This window comes from Protopterus annectens, chromosome 1.part1 (assembly GCF_019279795.1).
Source record: "Protopterus annectens isolate FY-2018-M chromosome 1.part1, PAN1.0, whole genome shotgun sequence".
Classification (NCBI taxonomy): domain Eukaryota; kingdom Metazoa; phylum Chordata; order Ceratodontiformes; family Protopteridae; genus Protopterus; species Protopterus annectens.
This window is the reverse complement of record NC_056726.1, coordinates 1401712590-1401733394: the sequence shown is the minus strand read 5'-3', so window position 1 is coordinate 1401733394 and position 20805 is coordinate 1401712590. Positions and strand designations below refer to the sequence as shown.

The 20805-nt window shown below is 37.3% G+C and overlaps 1 protein-coding gene across 3 annotated transcripts in view; it reads right to left on the bottom strand.

The window, feature by feature from the left end:
- The window catches only part of LPIN1 (lipin 1), a 750916-nt gene that overhangs the window by 297804 nt on the left and 432307 nt on the right, over positions 1–20805 (bottom strand). For all 3 annotated transcript variants that reach the window (XM_044082232.1, XM_044082237.1, XM_044082244.1), the window contains 2 exons: positions 9362–9431; positions 1440–1532 (listed from right to left, as the gene is read on the bottom strand). In XM_044082232.1, coding sequence (XP_043938167.1) covers positions 1440–1532; positions 9362–9431 — 163 coding nt within the window. The remainder of the gene's footprint in view (positions 1–1439; positions 1533–9361; positions 9432–20805) is intronic.

Below are 20805 nucleotides of genomic sequence, written 5' to 3'. Positions count from 1 at the left end.
AAGATGAACACTGGATCTTTAGAATCCCCTTTCCCAGCATAATGAAAGGCAGAGGAGTCCCTTCCCTAACCTTGCTCCAGCAGGAAGTAGCCTAAACTGCATGACTGCAAGAGGCTTCATTTGCGTGTCAAATTATGTTTCCAGTCAGTGTTCTCCAAGAAGACCAAACCCAACCAGAAAAAAGATAAAGCATAAATCCAACATCCGTGCTCCTCAAAGGCCTAAGTGCTGTGAAAGGACCCAAGAGAATCTCCTCAACCCCTAGCTAGCAAGTCCTGCATAATTCATGGAAAGGCCAAGGGAACACACTAACAAATCCTGAGTTCTAACGTAGAACATCCTGAGTTCTAATGTAGAACATCTGCTGGGGAAGTTAATGTATATCTTCTTCTAAGATGGTCAAGCACTGTGATGTACCCAGTAATCAAATGTGGAAGAAATTATGAAGATACATACAGATACTCCTGACAAAAGTGGCTATAAAAGTGCACCTCACACACTTATTCTACCATCTGACAAATGTATTAACTTGACTCTTCATTGGTCAAGTAGAAGCTTGTGACTCACAGGGAATAAGAGGCAGCATAGTGACATCAGGCTACCTAGAGGACTATGGAGAAGGAGACTTTCACCAATTTCTGGGATTGTGAGAAGGACCCTCTTGCCAAATCTCTTTGCCAGGCATCCTCCAAAGGTGCCATTTTCACAGAGTTGATGTGGCCCTCTAATTTCTTTACATCTCCAATAGGTGGCCAGGCTAATGTTGTTGCATGTGTAAATATTTCACACTGTGCTCCTTTCACAGCAAGAACTGGCAGTGTTGCTGCAGGTCCTGCTTAGTGATCTGGACACTGCAGAAACAACTAGAAGGTTCAGGCATTTTAGGCATCAGCTATGGGAACCTTTTTTGATGAACATTAGGATCTATTTATGAATTGCTGCAGCAATTGAAAAAAAAGAGTAGGGCTCCATGTCCCTCCTAGTCCAGCACAAGAGGTCTCCTGAAGGAGAGGTATACATGCTCTCTCACATGAGATTTACAACAAATTGTGAACTGTGCAGATCTTGGGACTACTACAAATTGAAATCTTAACAGTTACCCAATGCAGAAGGTCTCAAATGTCATCGGTCTTGTTGCCCGACATCAAACAGGACTGAAATTTGATAATATCAGCTACTGTGGAGTTTCAAGTGCGGAAGTGCCATCTAACAATAATCTGCAGAGTTTTCAAATGTAAAAGCTACTGCTTGCCAATTTTTGCAAAATAATCCAGCTGTTTAAACTATTACTACTTAGTAAATTACTGTTTGGCAAAAAGTAAATATTTGTTCTTTCATGAAGACAGAACAAAGCAATAAAGGAACTGTCTTTACTAACTGACAATACATCTGTAACCCAAAAACCAAAATAAAAAGGTATTAACTCCTTTTCAGCCTACCACTTTATTGCTGGTATTTCTTCCACGCCACGAAAACCACCATCTTCCTCCTTTCTTGGGCATCTTATCTCTCATTATGGTTTCAATAGTAGCCTACGGAAAATGCAAAATAAAAATAATACAACCAAAACAAAATTAAAATAAGAAGCAAAACAAATAAAATTGACCTCCATGCAACCCATTTGCAACAATAATGGAATCAAAAAAAAAAAAAGAAACATACTGTGTTGAAGCAGTACAACTTTGAAAAACAAAGGCTTACGATATCCACTGATGCAGTGATAAAACTAAAGCATGAATACTTATGAGGTTTTTTTTTTTTGAAAAAAATAAAAAGAAACAAACAAAAGAAGGAAAATAATAGAAACATTGTTAGTAGCAGTTTAAGTCCATCAGAGTCTAATGAGTTCTTGTTTGTGTATATTTGAAATGAAAATCACACCAGCAATACATTCAGACATTTCAGTAAAATTTCTGTTTGCATACAATTACTATCTTTCCAATATATTTCACAAATGCTTATGGGACTACATATGGAGTTTTATTTCTATGACACCTAACTAGAAATCGTCCATTATTTTGTGTGTTTTCATATGTATCTTTCTGCAGTATTAGAAACTACAGCAAGGTAATAGAAATATTTAACTGCTGACTAGTGTAAGAACCATGATTCCAGCATTGTGCACAAAAAATATTTTTTAGCACTTTACACCACAATACTAACTTCATGGTGCACTCACTAACAAGATACTGAAAGCAAACCCTGACCAGTCTTAAACTACACTAAAACTGCATGCTCACATATACTCATCCACCTGAAACAAATACTTTTTAGTGTTTGATGGAGAGGGAGTACTCTTAATCCCACTTACCGTTTAGTCCAAAATTGCACTAGCATGCAAAAAACACTCCCTCTGCTGAGGTGTAGGACCTTTGAATGTAATGGCCCACTGGTTCTTTTTGCCATTCACACCACATCAGCCAAAAGGTACAACAGTCTCTTCTGTACTCACATAGGTAAAATGTAATACATACGCACATGCCCAATAACACATTTATTACAATTCTACAATGACACACTAGGTGTGTGTGTGTGTACATGTGTACGTGCGTGCACATGTATCTACATGCATACATATACACCTGTGATTTGATCACTCTACCAGCTATAACATCCCTTCTCTCTGTCTGTAATGATGGATATAGAGTATTATTGAATAAGCTCACAGCAGACTCCAAAGGGAAGTACAGGAACCCTTAAACTAAATCAAAATGGCAGGTATAATAGCCATGTAATCCAAATGAATAATTTCAGTGTACGTGCTTGGTCATATTTCACTTGTAGCAAGGAACACAGTTAGCTACTGTGATAAAATCTAAAGCATCTAGTCTGTACAGGACCCAAGTTCTAAAAACATTGTCTTGACCATTACATGGTATTTACTGGAAGTTTACATACTGATGGTACTCTGTAAATCAATGGTGTACTAATCTGGCAGTGAGCACAGAGGATTTAGGCAATCAGCTGTAAATCATGTAGTTAGCACAGAAGATTATTGCTGTAAACTGTTAGAGACAGTCAACCTGTGGTCCACAGATTGATTTTCCCAGCCCGTATCTCCCTACTGTACAACTCCCTCAGCAAGTCACCTTATCCAAATCGCAAGTTATAAAAACAGAACACAGGCCTGCATTTAGTCAGTTCACAACATATAAATACATTAATAAAATATTAGTAAAATGTAACCTGGAATTATCTTCACAGTAACTAAAATATGCTTGTGTCCAGACCACAATTTGTTCTTTTGATGAGGGTCTGATGCAGATGATCAATGTTTGGTTAGAATCTCCTATAGCAAGTTATCTGTACTTACCAAGTGCTTTCCCCTTTAACTTCTCTAAATCTTTTGGGTTTCTAATACCATGACAGGAATGGACCTCATTCCTAAGTCAAAGTATATTTAAAGTATGTGAAATTAGTATTGTTTCACTCTTTGATGACAGCCAGAAGTGCTCTTCACAACACATACAATGTGCCCAGTAATGCCTCCTCCTGCAATTTGTACGGAGTTACATGTATTGGTAACATATCTAAATACAATTGTAGATTCTTTTTTTTATAAGACCTGTTGCTCCTATTACTATTGGAACTATCTGGGTATCTTTCTTCCACATTGCTCTTGTTTCGGCCTGCAAATACTGATATTTTATTACTTTGTGTCTCTCTGTATGCAAAACACTATAGTCACTAGGTGTAGCAATTTCAATGATCAATGCAACTTTTGTCTTCTTTTCATAGACCACTATATCTTGTTTCCTCGCATCTATCTTTTGGACTGTTGGTAATGGGTGATCCCATGTGATGTAGACTTCATCATTTATTTATTTATTTATTTATTTAACATTTGTTTACCGGGGAAGTCCGACTTGGAGCAAAGCCAAATTTCAGTGGAGGCCCAGGGAGAAATGCTCCAGACACATGTCTTTTTAATGTGGGAGGAAACCAGAGCACCTGGAGGAAACCCACACAAACACAGGGAGGACATGCAGACTCCGCACAGAAGGCACCCCAGCCAGGAATCGAACCAGAGAACCTCTTGCTGTGAGGCAACAACACTACCGCTGCACCACTGCGCCGTCCATTTTTTATAATGCTTTGTGCTCATGTTTCCAGTGTTTTTCAGCTACTTCAATATTATACTATTCAATATTCAATAATATACTGTTGCCACATTATTATGCCTTTCAGTATACAGTCCTTTCCAGTGAGGTGGCTGTGATAACCCACAATACCACAACTACTAAACTAACCACTATAAATAAAATGAATGCAGCTGTAATAATTTTGTAGAGAAGTGCTACATTATACCACACTGCCATTCAGTTCTATCCACTTGCAAAAACTACTACAAATACCCACATTATCATTATCTTTGACTCCCTTTTTTCTCCAATTTTTAAACAAGATCAGGGCATTGTCTCAGCTGTTGCTACCTGTCACAATACAGAGGCACTCTAACTTCATGGCCAGTCATGCCCAATTATCACAGGTCTTCTCTCCCATGTAATCTGTCCATCTCTTGGTTGGACATTCTTGATTCCTCTTGCCTTCTTCTCCCAAATCTTCTCTAGCAGATAGTCCTATGCTTTTCTGCATATGCGACCAAACCACCATAGACTGTTCTCTGTGACCTTCTCTGCAAATAGGGCTACTTTGACTTCATCTCTGCTGTACTCATGTGCCATACAGAAGAAATTGTCACACCAATGTTTTGTACAGCTTACTTTTGAGCTTCTTTGTCATTCTTCACACATTACCCAACACTTTGTGCCAGCTGTCTGCAGGCTTCTCATTTTAGCTTTGACCTCCTCATTCAGACTTCCTACTCCTCAACCACACCTCCCTATACTTGAAATGGTTAACCTGCTCTACTATTTTCCCCTCCTATCCCAATTTTCAGTTTTTTCTGATATTCTCCAGTTTCTACAATGACCTCTGCCTTGTCTTCATTCAGTTTCATTCTATCTGATTTTGTTTTGACTTCCAGCTCGCTATCATTTGAAGTTCCTGTTCAAAGCATGCTTGTAGTGTCACATCATCCCATACAGCAGCTTTGTTGGTCATTAGACCTTCTTGCTAATACACTCATCAACAATATAAACAAGCATGGGTTGAGATGAATTCTTGAGGTACACTCATTCCCCACCAGGAACCTGAACCCCGACACTGTTTGTATTTCACAGAGTCATTGTACATAGACTGCAGTAATTATACCAATGTTCCAGAATGTAAAAATATTGTACAAGTGAAAAAAATCAGGTTTCCTGGGACCTTGTCATAAGCATTCTTCATGTCTAGGAATGCCATGCTGTATGCTTTCCTCATTTCAAACTTCGTCTTCACTATCTATCTCAATGCAAACAGCAGGTTGGTCATACTACATCCTGATCTGAATCTGAACTGCTCACCTTCCATCTTACTTCCTACTATGCTGCATATTTATCAAAAACCCTCTCGTCATATTCATGCAATGCAACAGAAGTCTGAAATTTATGTACTGCCTGCAGTTGTGTATATCCCTTTTGCTTTTGTCAATGGCATTAGAATGCTTATTCTCCAATCATCTGGGATCTCTTTCTCTCTCTCTCTCTCCACCTTTAGGAGTCATTTGCTCCCTAATGCTCCCAACATCTTGATCTTATCTACCACAACTTTCTCATAGCCTGCTACATTCCTTGGCTGTAATTTTTCTTAGTGTACTACAGACTTCTCCTAAAACGGGTACTACTACTTTCATCACAGCTTGTGCATGGGGTGGTGCAGTTTATGGGATTTTCTTTATTCAGAGGCTTCTTAAACTGCTTCTTCTGTCTGCCCTCAATTTCCTCTTGACTGGTTAGCAGACTCTTTCTGGCATCTTTTATGAATGTCTGGCAGTTGTCTTTATCTTTGTGTCACTGCCTTGCTTCATGACAGAGCTTCTTTGTGACATCTGAGTCAGGAGCTACTGAGGTTTCTCTGGTGTCATATTCTTTGCCATGTGGCTGCTCTCTTACTCTTTTTTTTTTTTTTTAGCCAACCAGTATTCCATCTTACCCTGGCCCATCTTTTTATTTCACAATTCTTCCTGCACTCTTCCTTTCTTTTGATAATTTTCAGACTTCTGCATTCCTCTTATTAACCACATACTTCTAATTAACAGAAGAAAAACAAAGAACTCGTGGTGATAACAGTTTGGGTGAACTTTAGAAAGACATTAGTGCCTGTGGCTGCTTATTACATTTTAATATCCTGAGATTAAGCTTAGACAAACGCTAAATGAACCAAATACATAAAAGTTGCTTTTTTATTCTCTCAGTCCAAATCTTTACACCACCTCAATCACACGCTCTCCAAGTATTCTCTTTCGCATCCATTTTGCTCTGCATACTTTCACTTCAGCTCCCTTTTTATGAAAAGGGTATTTTTATCTACATGCTGCAAAAAATGTTACTCTGCAACTTCAGCAAACATTCACTACATTTCCTTAACGTATAACTGTAACACTGACTAAATTCTAATGAAAATACCCAGATGATTATTCACCAGTGGCTCTAAGTGCTCAAATGGTTCATGATTAAAAGCAGCAGCTACAAAAAGCTTTCTTATTGTTCTGAGTTGTGGAAACCACTATGGCTTATTTACAATTACCTCCAATCTCTCAAAGATGCTGTTAAATGTAATCATCCACTGGGATCCTGCTTAGTGTTAATCAACCATTCCCCAAAGTTTTCAGCCACTGCTTTGGTATACTCACTGCTAGCACCCCAAAAATCTTTCATTCTGAATTCCCTATCTTGTGGCAATCAATGCTCTTAGTCTCATAAAATGAAATGTGGACACTAGTCACATTGTGCTTGGCTACTTTTATAACAGGGCCCCTTGTAATGGGCAGTACACTTTAATACATTCATTTTATATTTTTTAACTGCTATTCTTAAAATCTCAAGTTCCAATGCAACAACCCCACTTTTCAAGTGGAGGTGGTTATCTTGCTATAGTGCCAAGGACCACAGTGCACATGCTGGAATTTACACTGGAATCATACTCTGAATTTACTAAAGATTTCATCAACAGGCAAGGAATGCTGCTAGAACATTTGCTTTCCTGTCTTGGAAAGTATGTCAAAGAAAATACCCTTGAAGTGAGCCATTCCTACATGACTGATTCTATGTAGAAAGTGGTAGGACCGATTTGCCCATGTCCATTTTTAATTTAGAGACCTATAAGGAATGGACTCTATTTCAGGAATACTTTCATAGTTTGCTAGAATAAAGCCCCTGTAGAGATGCCTCTCTAACAATTTCTAGCAGCTGTGGTCCAGAACCAACCCTCAATGGGCTACAAGACGGGAAGAAAAGAAAAGTTTGTTTCCATCTTATATATCAAACTCCAACAATCCAAGAAAATACTAGCAATAATCCAAGACATGAAGATCAGAGAGGGAATGATGACACCTTAACCAGTGACAGTGAATCATCCAGTGACCATCCACTGCAGGACCCTACATGTTGGTAACCCAAGGGAATTGAGAACACTGTTCTGTCATACACCATAGAATGTTCAACAAAAATAGGCCTGAATCTGTTTCTTTTATACAACTCAGGAGGCTAAACCACTCAGCTCCCTCTCTGAAGGAAAGAGGTGCAGCTCTGGACCATCTCCAGAACTGCCCTGTAAAAAGAATGCACTGCTCCAGAAGCAGGGGGCACGTTTAAAAAATAAATGTGGCCCCAAGTAACTGTAGCTAAAGCAATGTGAAAGCCAGCACCACTAATAAGAAATGCTGGATTCAAGCGATCATCAGCTAATCATTCAATTAAAGAAACACCAGAACACTGTACAGCTGGAGTGTTTCCTGCTGTCACAGAAAAAATCCTTGGTAAGGATCCCAGAAACGCAACAAAGGCCAGATTAAATGAAAATGCTGTCCACATAGAGTAAAGGTGCAGATGCCTTCTGTGTGGCTTCCATATACACATCACACGTATTTCTGCTTGCCAGTAGTCCCCTCACCCCTGAATGGTATGCCTAGAACAGTCGGTTGCAGATTCTTAAGAAATATGGACAGCCTAAATTGCATTGCCTTATAAAGACAAGCAACAATGGCTAAATCACTTGCTTTTTGTGGAAGTAGAGTCATTGTACAATGGGCAACAGGGTGCCCTACTCAATATACCACACAAAGGGATTTCTCTACAATCTTCTCATTAGGAAAGAGAAACAGAAAGAGCTCTTCCAAGGTTTGCTTGACTGTACGGATACAAAAGACTGTCAAACTGGCTGTCAAACTCCAGAATGTATACATGGAATGGGGTACTGATCATTCTGAGCTTTTTTATCATGACTTCCTTGTAAGTAGTTTGTATACATCTGAAATTAGTTGAAAGGCCTTTTCATGTAATGCAATCTTGAACACATTCTATGACCAGACCATGCTGTTTTGGAGTTCAGAATCATTGCTGTGTCATGTTGTCTAAACAACCAACCCCCATAATGTGGAATGAAACACTCCATGCAAATATCCCTCTAAACCCTCGGCCTGAAGAAAAGAACAGTTAATAAAAGAATACAGACACCTACAAATAAATATGCAAAGATGCTTATATCTGAAATACAAGACTTGGCGTACCCTCCCAAAAGTTCAAGTAATAAGTTCAATATCTTTTAACTGCATGCCTGCAATTTTTGCCACATGGTCCTAAACGCTAAAGGTCCAAATCCCCAAAGTTATTCTAAAAGATTTCTGCAAGAAATGGACAACAGATACCAAATAAAGATATTGCCAATCTTATTTCAATAATTACAGAGAAGGGAAAATACACCATGTGTCCCAGACATCAATGACAGCAGAGAAGACAAAAGAGAAAAAAATGAACAATACACTTTTTTTCAGAAATGGAACTTCAGTCTGAATAAGATGCTTCTGTCTGTGAAGTATAAAAGAACAGGGGAAAAGGAAGAGTTCCTTTTCATGTTGTTGAATGATAATGCAAACAAAACACACAGATGTTCTGACACTGGCGGAAGCCAGTGAGAAGTGCATCTACCAGTGTGCCACCTAGCAGCTGGATGTCAAATCTGTGCTACCTGATTGCTGCAAACTGCTGGGAAAAGCTATACTCCATCTAAAGCAGTACACATGAATCTAATTTTCTTGTCTGGGTTAGGTGCACTATGCTTTTATAGTCATGCTTTCAAACTTTAACTGATGTTGAAGAAATCCTTAAAAACACAAATTTAGTTAACTTGTTTCTAGCTTTGATCCAAAATGTTACTGTTAATATGAAATCTTACATGGTTTAGAATCTTGCCCAGTAAACACAATTTTTTTTCTGAATCCAAGAACTAAGTATTCAGTGCATTTGCTCATTTTTCTCACCTTTGGAAGGGGTTTCTGGAAGGCCTGCATTGCCAGAAGCATGGGAGCTGCAGTTGCCCAGTTATAGTACCTAAAGACCAAATAAAATAACATTTTAGGACAAGGCAAGTGGAATTTAAAATGAATTTTCTAAGTCATGAAAACCAAGACACATTAGGATAACTAACCTGCATTAGACACTTAACCAAAAACAATACACAGAGAAACTTCTTTACAATGATGTCATTGAAGAAAAAAATAAACTATAAGGTGTTCACTATGTACATAAAATCAATTCCACAAAATGCTAGAAACTACTTAAGTTACTAAGAGACACCCACTTACAGCAATGCAAGTAGTGTACAACTGCTGTACCATGGCTTATTAAGTAAAGCTTGTCAAAAGATATAATTTTATACACACACACACACACACTTTAAAAATGTGCACTGTACTGCCGTTTTTTTCCAATTGCTTAAGGGCTGGTGATGACGGCAGTCTTGTGGGTGATAAAACAGTGTGAAGCCAAATGTCATCTGGATGAAAAACACTGCCACAGTGACTTCTGGTTAAACCCTATGTGTGCCAGAGTCTGCTTCTTCAAACAGTAATCATACTGAAAGTAAAACTGCAGAACTAGTTAAGACTTGTGTGTGTTCATGTTCTGGGACTTTGGAACTAACAAACCAGCCTAATCTAATTATTTTTATGCTATCATCAGAGATGTATTAATGGAAAAATAAACGTGTGTGTGTGTGTGTGTGTGTGTGTGTGTGTGTGTGAAGACTGACAACCTGAAAATTTGTTGTGTGCAGCTGACCTGTCTACCATATGTTTACTCAACAGTGCTAGAGTGAGGCATACAAGTTAAAAATACCTTTGCAATAAACAGTGTCTAATGTGCAGTGGACATTTTTTTCGCTTTCATAATGCTTGTCCAGTAAATTATAGCTAGTACTTTGTCTTAAGTTTTGTCCCTCTCTGGGGTGACCCACTATGTATTTATATTTTGTTGACCAGCTTAGTCCCACATAGCCAATAGCCTCTTTTCAGGGGGGACCGAGATGGTATTTATACCATTAGGGGAAATATGGCCAAGGACATCAGGAACTTCCCCTACTCAAAACCTTTGTGTTACTGAAATGGAGAGTGGCGGAAGGAGCACAGGGCAAATGCCAGTAAACAAGGCATTGCTGGTGAAATTTTGGAGGGTTTGGAAGCTGCTTTTCAGCTTAATTTGTTTCCAGAGTTAGAAGAACTGGTGAAAGAAGGCTGTGTTGTTACAACCTTCCAGTTGAGAGGGCTGTAGGATGATGTACTTATTTTATTGAAAAGCGTGAACCAGCAAATGGAGGCAATGTTTCCTGGGGGAAATACTGAGGAAAAAAAAATTCAAGAAGATAACTCTGTTGTCATGAGGAGAAACACTTGACAAAAATAGAAAACATATGCAGAGACTATGGTAAATCGGCCTGGAGAGATGAAGGAAAAGAAAAGAACAGATGATAGTGTGAAAAGAAAATATGTGGTGAGAATAAAAAGCAAACAGAATAAGAAACTGAATAGGTATGCGGTTTGGGACACCATAATACTTCCATTCGGAGTGAAAGCACAAGATGTAAGAGCTTTCATTCTAATAAAGAAACATTTTGTAACATTATTTTTGAGACTGCTTATTTCATGGAAAATTTCTTATGCAAATATTAAAGGAAACACAATGATAATCCATGGAATGCTTATGTTGTCAAAGCATTAACTTGAGAAACAAAAAAGAAAATACATATACAATTTCAAACAGAAGTGGAAAGACAGACTTTGAAAGGACATTTAAAAAACTCTAATCCCCCCACCTCTTCTCCGACTCTGACCAACAGAACTACCTTCTCACTCAAACCATTCCAAGTGCCTACATCAAATCTCTCCTACTCAAACTTAAGCCTTGTTCTCAATTTACTGATAACTTACCCCACTCCTCAAAATTGCCGCTCATGCTATAGCCGACCCTCTCTCTCTACTAATAAACAGATCCATTCTAGAAGCCACAGTCCCCAACATATGGAAATCCTTCTATAAGATACCATTACATAAAGGTGAGAATTCCACCGACCCCCTCTAATTTTAGACTTACAGCTATTCTTTCCCCACTCTCCAAAATCCTCGAAAAATGCATTCATACTCAGCTTCTCAAACCTCCCTCCTATCTTTTATCCATACTGTAACCAAGGCTTGAGACAACAGCCAACCTGTATCCTGTCTTTTCCTAGATCCCTCTAAAGTTTTCAATACAGTATCTCACTCCAAACTACTAACTAAACTATTTGAGCTCAGCTTCTCTACCTCCACTCTTAACTGGCTCTCCAGCTACCTCACCAATAGACTACAATCTGTGAGATGGCACACTACCTACTCCCCCTTCCTACCTATTGAATCTGGAGTCTCACAGAGCTCTATCGTGCAGCCTCTCCTATCCAATATTTTTACTAACGACTTCCATACATCCTGCAACCACTCTTCTGTTACACAATATGCAGATGACTCTACACTTATCTCCTTTTCTGACATCTCTCACCTCCACACCCAATAACCAAAATTCCTTCCTGCCCATTGAAAGATGGCTTTCTGATAATCAGCTAACCGTAAATCAAAAACAAACTCCTTCTCTTCCCCCTTTGGTCTCTATCCCGTAACAAATCCACCTTTACCATCACATTCCTCAAGAACATCATCATTACAGCAGAACCTTACATTAAGCTACTTGGTACTGTAATCGATGATCAACTAAAATTCGACCTAAAATTCAACCCTCACATTCAGAGTATAAAAAAAAATCACCAAAAACTGGATTACTTTATAGAAATAAGAAATCCCTTACCTCTAACTCTAAACCTTCTCTGCCTCAAACATTCCTCCTACCTTGCCTACTATGCTGCTCAAATCCTCACATTCATTCAATCTTCATTATTAAGCTTGAACAAGCTTAAAATAAAATAACTAGATTTGCTACAAACTTACCTTACAACTCTCACCACTGCCATGCACTAAAAAAGCTAAACTAGCTAGAATTCCCCCAACAACTCTGTCACAGCTACAAATCACACATTCAGTACTCAACAAACCTACTGCCTACCCCTCCCTCTCCTCCTTTGTATCCTACTATGCTCCTAACCATCCCCTTTATAGCTCTGATCAACATCTCCTTGACATCTACAAACCCAACAAAAACATTGGTAAACTACTATACAAACACTCAGTGTCTCAGGCCTAGAACAAACTTCCCTCTTATGTAAGAAATATCTCACGCCCAAAACATTTCAAAAAAGAGCTAAAACTCTCTCTCTATTAAACACATGGTTCTGCCCCTGTCTACACCCTACCTAACCCCCACCCATCCATCATTTCCATCCACAATCTTTTTTCTTCACTTCTTCTCATTGGAACAACTCCTATTTCTCTACTTTTCTTTCATATAGATATCAAACCACACCTTCAATTGCAGCTACAATCTATGCAAATATGTATATTTTATTATATATTTTATAACCACAATCTATGCAAATACATCTATACTTAACTGCCTTATATCAACTATTGTATATTACCATATTATTGATTTTTCATTTTAATATACCCTGGCCTGAATACTCTGTACATGACTTTTCTGTGTTATGTAACTGCTTAGTACTGCCTTCTGTTATTATGCCTTCATTTTTGTATGGTTTTGTAATTATCTTTTTTGTTTGTATTACAATGGAGCTTTTCTCCTAGGGTCTCCACTGAAAACGGTCTTCTGGCCCAGTTGGATCAACCTGGTTAACAAATGTTAAATAAATAAGTTATATAAAGAAGCAATGGACATTTCAAATGTTTATAAGAGGAGATTATGGACTTGGGGGATGGGATTGTAACGCTGTTTTGAAAATGGAAATTGAAAAAATGATTCATACACTTCGTATGATAAATGTTGAAGGGAATAAGGGTGTGGTAAAATATTGGGGGCAACCCAAAACTTTTTTTGTGGAAAAGAAGGGCATTTGGTAAATAAACTGTGACAAAAAGAAATGTAATCATTATGTATGTGTGGAAATGGGTCATGATGCAAAAAGATGTGAACTGAAATATTACAAATGTAATCAAACTGATGGATGGATTGTAAAGAGGAAATAAACTAAAATGGTAGTGAAGAAAGCATACGAAAAACAGAGGAAATGAGTTGGAACAGAATATTACATAGAAAAAGGAGAAAAAATATAGGAAAAGATGAAGAAGATGGGATAGAAAAAGATTCTGAAATTAGTGATGAAGACAACAAAACTGGAAAGTAGAAAAAGGTAGGAAAAATTCTATTGATAAAAGAGTAACATTACAATGACGTATCTGGAGCATTTCTCCCAGGGCCTCCACTGAAAACTGGCTTTGTTCCAAGTCAGACTCTCCCGGTAAACACACGTTAAATAAATAAAAAAAATAAAAGATAGGAAAAGAAAGTTTAAAGGTATAAATCTAAACATGGGTGATATAAAATGAAAGAGTGTGTGTAGAAAAATAACTAAGAACATATTTTCTTGTAAATTAAGGAAAAGAGAAAGTGATAATTTAAGAATTATTTTGTTGAATGTGAATAGTATTAAGAACATACTGAGGAGGAAAGGGTTTTAGAATGGTGTAATAAATGTGATGTAGATATTATTTTGGAAGATTAAGACTACAAACAGAGAAAATATGGGGTGGAAATGTATGAAATTTGGGAAATGACCAATGATTGGAATTAGCAGTATAGTACAGAAGACCAGTGAAAATATTGGATATAACACTGGTAAGAATGGGAAGACTAACGTTTCTAGATTTAAGATGGCAAGAAAAAGTAAACAGAATTATAGTGTTGTATGCTTATATTACTTGCAAGAAGAAGGAGAATTTATTTCAACAGATTTTAGATTATGTAGTGGTAAATAAGAATATCATAATGACAGGACACCAATTGTGATTTTATCGAGTAAAAGAAAAAAGAAAGGAAAGGATGTAAGAAAAATGACAGAAGTTATGAATGTAGTAAAGTGAGTATTAGGAATAGAAATTTTGGACATTTAGAAAAGGACTGTTACAACAGGATTCACAGATCATTTGGCAATATGGATACAAGTAAATGAAAATAAAGACCATATTAGAATAGGTAAAGGTATAAAAATAATAAATGAAAAAGAATGGAATGAAAAAGGAAAAAAAAATCACAGTTATGAAGAGATCATATTACTATGAAGTTATCTTATGCTAAATGGTCTGAATGGTGGATTTTTTTTAAAGAAATATAAAAGATTATTTACAGTAGCAGAGTAAGATAAAGGCAGGGAAGGAAAAGTATGGGGAGGTATACAAAATGATTTAGGGAATTCAGAGAAGAATGAAAGATAGTATTATAATACAATAAAATATATAAAAGAAATCAAGAAAAAAAATAAGGAGCTACTGTTTAAATTTTGTATTTCTTACAAGGGAAAACACAAGACATATCAGCATATTTAAGCAAAATAGTGAAGGAAGATGGAAGTATAATGACAGAAATGAAAAATAAACAAGACAGAGAAAGAACATGAGCAGATTATGAATATAGTAGTACTTCATTATAAGGAAATGTTTAAAGAAAAAAAAAAAGAATATAAAAGAGAATATGGTAAGGTTAAAAAAATTCAAAACAAGTAAACAAATTAAAAAAACAGATTATTTATATGAGTTGGATAAAGTACTTAGACAGGTAAATACAGACTTTGCTACAGGCCCAGATGGACTAGGATATGAAATGTAGAAAAAATTAAAGGAATGGCAAAAAAGTATTTTTGAATGTTTTGAATGAATTATGAAAAAAGGGAAACAAAGTTATAAAAACTGGAGACAAACAGTACTAAATAATACACATTACCGGGAAAAGCCGAAAGACACAAACAAATAAGATATTTATGAAAATTATATAGAAAAGATTGGAAAGTAAAATGGAAAATACAATGGAAGAAAACTTATACAGTATAAAGGGGAAGGGATGCCAAGAATTGTTAATGACTGTTAGGAGAAATTGTGAGTGATATTATAAATAGAAGAGAGTGTGTAAAAGTTATGGTAGGGAATACCAATAAAGCTTTTATACAGCAAAGCATGATATGGGAATTAATGAAGACCTAAAATTTAACGAATAAAGTTAGGAAAGTTTATATGACAGAGGACAGTAATAATAAAATAAGCATTTTAATAAATGGATGGCTAAGTAAAGAAATAGATGGGAGAAAAGGAATGGTATAAGACAAGGATGTCTCATGAGTTGCATTTCCTATGCTTTAGTTATGGATATGACAGTAAGTGAAGTGAGTTTTAAAGTGAAGAATGCAGACAGGAGTACAGATTCCAGTGTTTTAACATACGACGATGATATTATTATAATAGCTAAAAACAGAATTTGGATGACGGCAGCTACATTTTGCGTAAATAGGGATAAAAGCAAAGGATTGGGAGATGTGCTACAGTTAAGTGGTGTACAATTTGTATTAACAGAGTTTTAAGTGTTAGGAATAAAATTTGGCAACAGAGAAGTAAACTGATAAAATAGGAAAGATTGTTAGAAATAAAGGAATTTTTTATGGAAACATATAGGCTACCTTTTGGAAAAATTTAGCTTAATAAATTGTATATTAATAAGAAAATAGCTTACTTATCAAGTGTATTTATGAGTCTTAAAATATATGCAAAAAAGTATTTTTTATTAATATGGGGTTCTAGATTAAACCCAGAAAAGTGTGGAGTTATGTACATGAATAAAGATGAAGCAGGACTAGGATTAATAAATCCAGTGGTATTTTCTTTAAATCTATATAAAGTATTGAAGTGGATAAATCAGGGAGATGGGAATTTAGTAGTAAAACGTGTAAATATAAATATATAAATTTGGAGGAAATAATTAAATAAAAGACAAAAAGAACATATAAATGAAAAAATGGAAAATTATAAAGAAAAAGAAAAATGTGGAAGATAAAGACTGATGACATAGAAAAATCGTAATGAAAATATAATGATTCAATATTCTTGTGTTAATCTGTGTGAAAACCTACCAGAAGAAAAACTAAGGCTAAAAAAGGAATAAATGGTATAACAGAGAGTACATTGTCAATATTTTTATGAAAACTGGGAAAAATAAACTACCAGTAAAAAGAAATATGCCATAAAAAAAGAAAACTTAAAGACTATGTTTATTCGGTGGAGAAGAAGAAGAAACCACAGAACATGATTTTTAATGCAAAAGATGAAATTATGGGAAAATTATGTAACCAAAATGTTTTGAAAAATTAAAAGAGAGAAGAAAGAATATGAATAATATTATAAGTACAGAAGCAACCAACAAATATATAAAAACAGTCAACAAAAATTAGTTTTATGTTGTATAGGCCATTTAGAATGAGAGAATAAATGAAATTATGTTTAGTGAAAAATGTATATTTCCAATAATGAATAATCAGATGGTTGTTGTGGAATAAAGCAAGGGGGTCTACTATGTAAATGAACATGTATAAAGATGGCGAGCATAAGATAAATATAATTGCAATAATTATGTACAAGAGTATATATTAGTGTAAATCTGTAACTATGTAAATAATGTTCTATGTAAATAGCTATTGAATGAAAAAAGGACCCCCTTGCTCTTTTTGGTAGATAAAATACAATATTTTACATCCCATGTACGATACCATCAACTCAAGCAGATGGGACCAGTTTTAACATCTCATCTGAAGGATGACATGCTCAGCTTGAACATTCCACATTATCCTAGTGACGTACATGAACACAGCTAGGAGTCAGCCAGAAGTTGTTTTTAAACTGGTTTTGATGCCTTTTAAATTTTTCATTTTTTTTTTAGTGAAAATGGTAAATTGTTCTAAAGTTTGGTGACAACTGGAATAGAGCACATCTCCTGCAGCATTATTTGACTTTGGTTTGCTGCTGTATTATTTTAACATAATACAAAATTTCATTTTAATAAGGAGTACACAGACCTGCAGCACCAAACTGCATGATGCAGTATTTGGCAACTAATAAAATGAAATTCCATGGTTACAGTTGTAAGCTTTCAATAAAAAAGCATTAGGCAGATTGTTTATATCAGAGAACAATACTTTTAGACAGCAAAATCAACATTTATACCCCTAGGCTACTGTTTATTATCAGAATGGATTCTAAAACAGCAAAAGCAAGTGTTTTGTTGGTTTATTTGACCTTACGGAGAACTGCAAAGAATGCGTTAGTGAACTTTCTCCATAGAAGGCAGTCATTCCATTTTTTTTTCACTTCTGGGCAATCTGCATTTTTTCAAGGTACTATATATTTTAATTTAGATTGTGAATGGCTTTTCTGACAGTTTTAACTGCAGTTCAAGTCTTACAGGGGGGAAAATAGTCTTGTCATTTTTGTCTTCTGGGTATTCATGTAACAAGCAGTTCTTTTTTCTGTGTGCGTGTGGAAAAACTGGAATAACTACTCTCCTATCTGATTTTACAACCAAGACACATTACTAGAGGGTGTGACCAAGCAGTTTTCAAGACATGCATACATATAGCTATTACAGACCATGGTTACATGAGGAGAAAGCTGGGGTTTGGAGCAACAAATGTATCATCTATTCCTATAATTCCTTTTTTTGTGAAGAAATAAATGTTTAAACATCAGGTGACAACATATCATGGCTTCATTTTCCACCAACTACCTGAATAAAATCACGGATTCAGATATTCCTTCTGGCTATTTTCTATTGGAACTTTCTCTGATGTGTAGCTGAACCCTGAGAGACCATATGTATTGAGACTGTCATTCTAGCCATAAGCAGTTATGCAAAGCTCTAGCTAAAGTGGACAAGAAACATTCTGACATGTGACAGTACAGAAAGGCTGTCACATGTTACCCTGTGACAGAAATGTTGTTGTTTATGAATATACATCAGTGAAATTTTATGACATGGTTTTCTGTGCATAAGAGGTGCGCTGTAAATGCTGTCTGTTTCAAAGTACTGCCATGAGAGGAATTCATGAACAGAATAGGTTCATAGGTTCATAGGTTTATACTAGGCTATCTGCCCTAAGGCATTTATAAGCCTAGCCCAAATTATATGAAAAAATACTGTGCCCATTAGTTTGTTGTGCCTCTGTCCAGCAGTGACCCAGAGATGATTCCCGGGGTAAACCTACGATCTCCCATCCACAGGTCTAGATTTCTCTTGAACAGAGTCAGCGAGGTGCTCTGCCTCACATGGACCGGGATTTTATTCCACAGCATAGGGAGTCTCTGAGTGATAAATCTATCCCTCCAGCACGCCCTATTTATATCCGTAAGGTTTAAGTCGCTTGCTCTAGTGGTTTTGGTGGATTTGGATTTTTGAGGTGGAGCATGTCCATTAATTCCGGGTTGGACATGGCCTTGTATGTCAGGCACATGTCACCTCTGAGCAGACGGTATGCGACTGAATAGAGCTGGAGTTTCTTCAATCTGGCAGCATATGACAGATTTTGGAGTCCCTTTATCCTTTTGGTGAGGAACTTTTGGGGTCTCTCCAATTGCTGCAGATGTCGGGTGAGATACATCCCGAATGGGGCATTGTACTCGATCATTGGTCTGATAAGTGAAGAGTACAGGGAACAATGACCTCACTAGATCTGGATGTGAATCCCTTCATGATCAGGTGGGCAATGTAGAAGGTCTTTCTAACCACTTTAGCAATGTGAGTGTCAAAAGAAAGGCCACTGTCAACCTGGGTCCCCAGGTCCCTGATAACCTCTTCTGTGCTTAGTGGATTGCCACCTATATGGTAGCTTGGGGTTACCTTGTTTTTATGACTATACATTTTTGGCGTTTAACTTCAGGCCATGGCTCTGGCACCAGCTATCTGTTTCCGTGAGTCCCTTCTGAAGGATATCAGTGTCCGATGCACTTTCCACTATGGCCCAGTTTGCAGTCATCTGCAAACTTTGTCAGCCAAAGTCCTCCCATGTTGGCCTGTACTTCTGAGAAGTAGATGCCAAACAATAGGGGCCAAGGACCGAGCCCTGTGGGACACCACTTGTGACCGGCTTGGAGTCTGACACAGCGCCAGCAACTCTAACCCTGTGGGTTCTGTCCTTAAGCCAGTTTGCAACCCATCTTGTGACATATGGGTTTACATTTAAGCTGGTAAGTTTTTCTACAATACCAGTGGGGTATTGCAAGGTCAAGGTAGGCTGTATGGACTGCCTTTCCCTCATCAATGGCCTTGGTGACTATTTGAAGAAGTCGACCAAGTTCAAAAGGCATGATCTTCCCTTGACAAAGCCAAACTGGGTCGGGTCCAATGTCTGCAAGTCCCCTATATCTTTGTTTATGAGCTCCATTATGATCCTCTCCATAGCTTTGCAGACTAGACTTGTTAAGCTTATGGGGCGGTAATTACCAGGGTCCGTAGGCGCCACCTTTGTGGAGTGGGACCACAGTTGCCGTCACGCCACTCCTTGGGCACGTATCCTGTGGTAAGGCTGAGATTAAACAGCTGCCTTATGTGCGGGTTTAATTCCTCATTTAGCTCGTGTAGCACACAGCCGGGGACACCATCCGGTCCCATTGATGCTGTGTTTTAGCTTTAGAGAGAGCAGCTTTCACCTGCGCATTTGAGATGTCCGGGAGGCTACACTCGGCTGGGATAGTTATCTCTCCTTTAGGGTGAAGTTTGCACTGAACCTGTCTGCCAGTATGTTGGCAATGTCTGTGGGTTCAGTGATTTTGTATCATTTTGGACTAATTCTGAGCATATCTGTGAGTTTCCACCCAGGTTCCTAACATAGCTGAAAAAGGCCTTATGATTGTCCTTTGAATCCATGGCAATTTTCTCTCAAAATTGGCCTTAGTTGATTTTATGAGTGCTCGTAATTTTTACTAATAATGATCAGGGTGACTTCCCTTTTATGGATTTTGTTCTATCATGTAATAGCTTTCTCCTCTTATTGTAAAGTTTGTTAATGGCTGGGGTCCACCAGACTGGACGCTTGCCCTTTGTGGAAAGAGTCTTGGTTTTATTTGGGATTGCCTGATCCATGCAGTCCTGGAGGTGTTCATGGAAGGCATTTGTAAGGGCTTCCAGCTTGGGTTGTGGTTTCCTCTGACTCAGGGGCCTTGAAGGATACCACACCAGTCTTGAGTAGTGTGAAGTTTGCTTTAGAGAAGTTCTTCACTATGGTCTTTTGTTTGGGGTGGGGCGGGATGTGGATTTCCAGTGAGATTAGTTTATGATCAGATCTCACCAATGAGGGATATACTTCGGTGTGGAGCATTTTGTCCCCATGTTTGTGACAATGAGATCTAGTATATTTTCTCCTCTCGTGGGAACAGTGACTAGCTGTTCCATGGCATTTGAATTTATGAACTCCAGGAACCGTTGGGCTAGAAAGTTAGGGCTTGAGTAATGTTCCCAG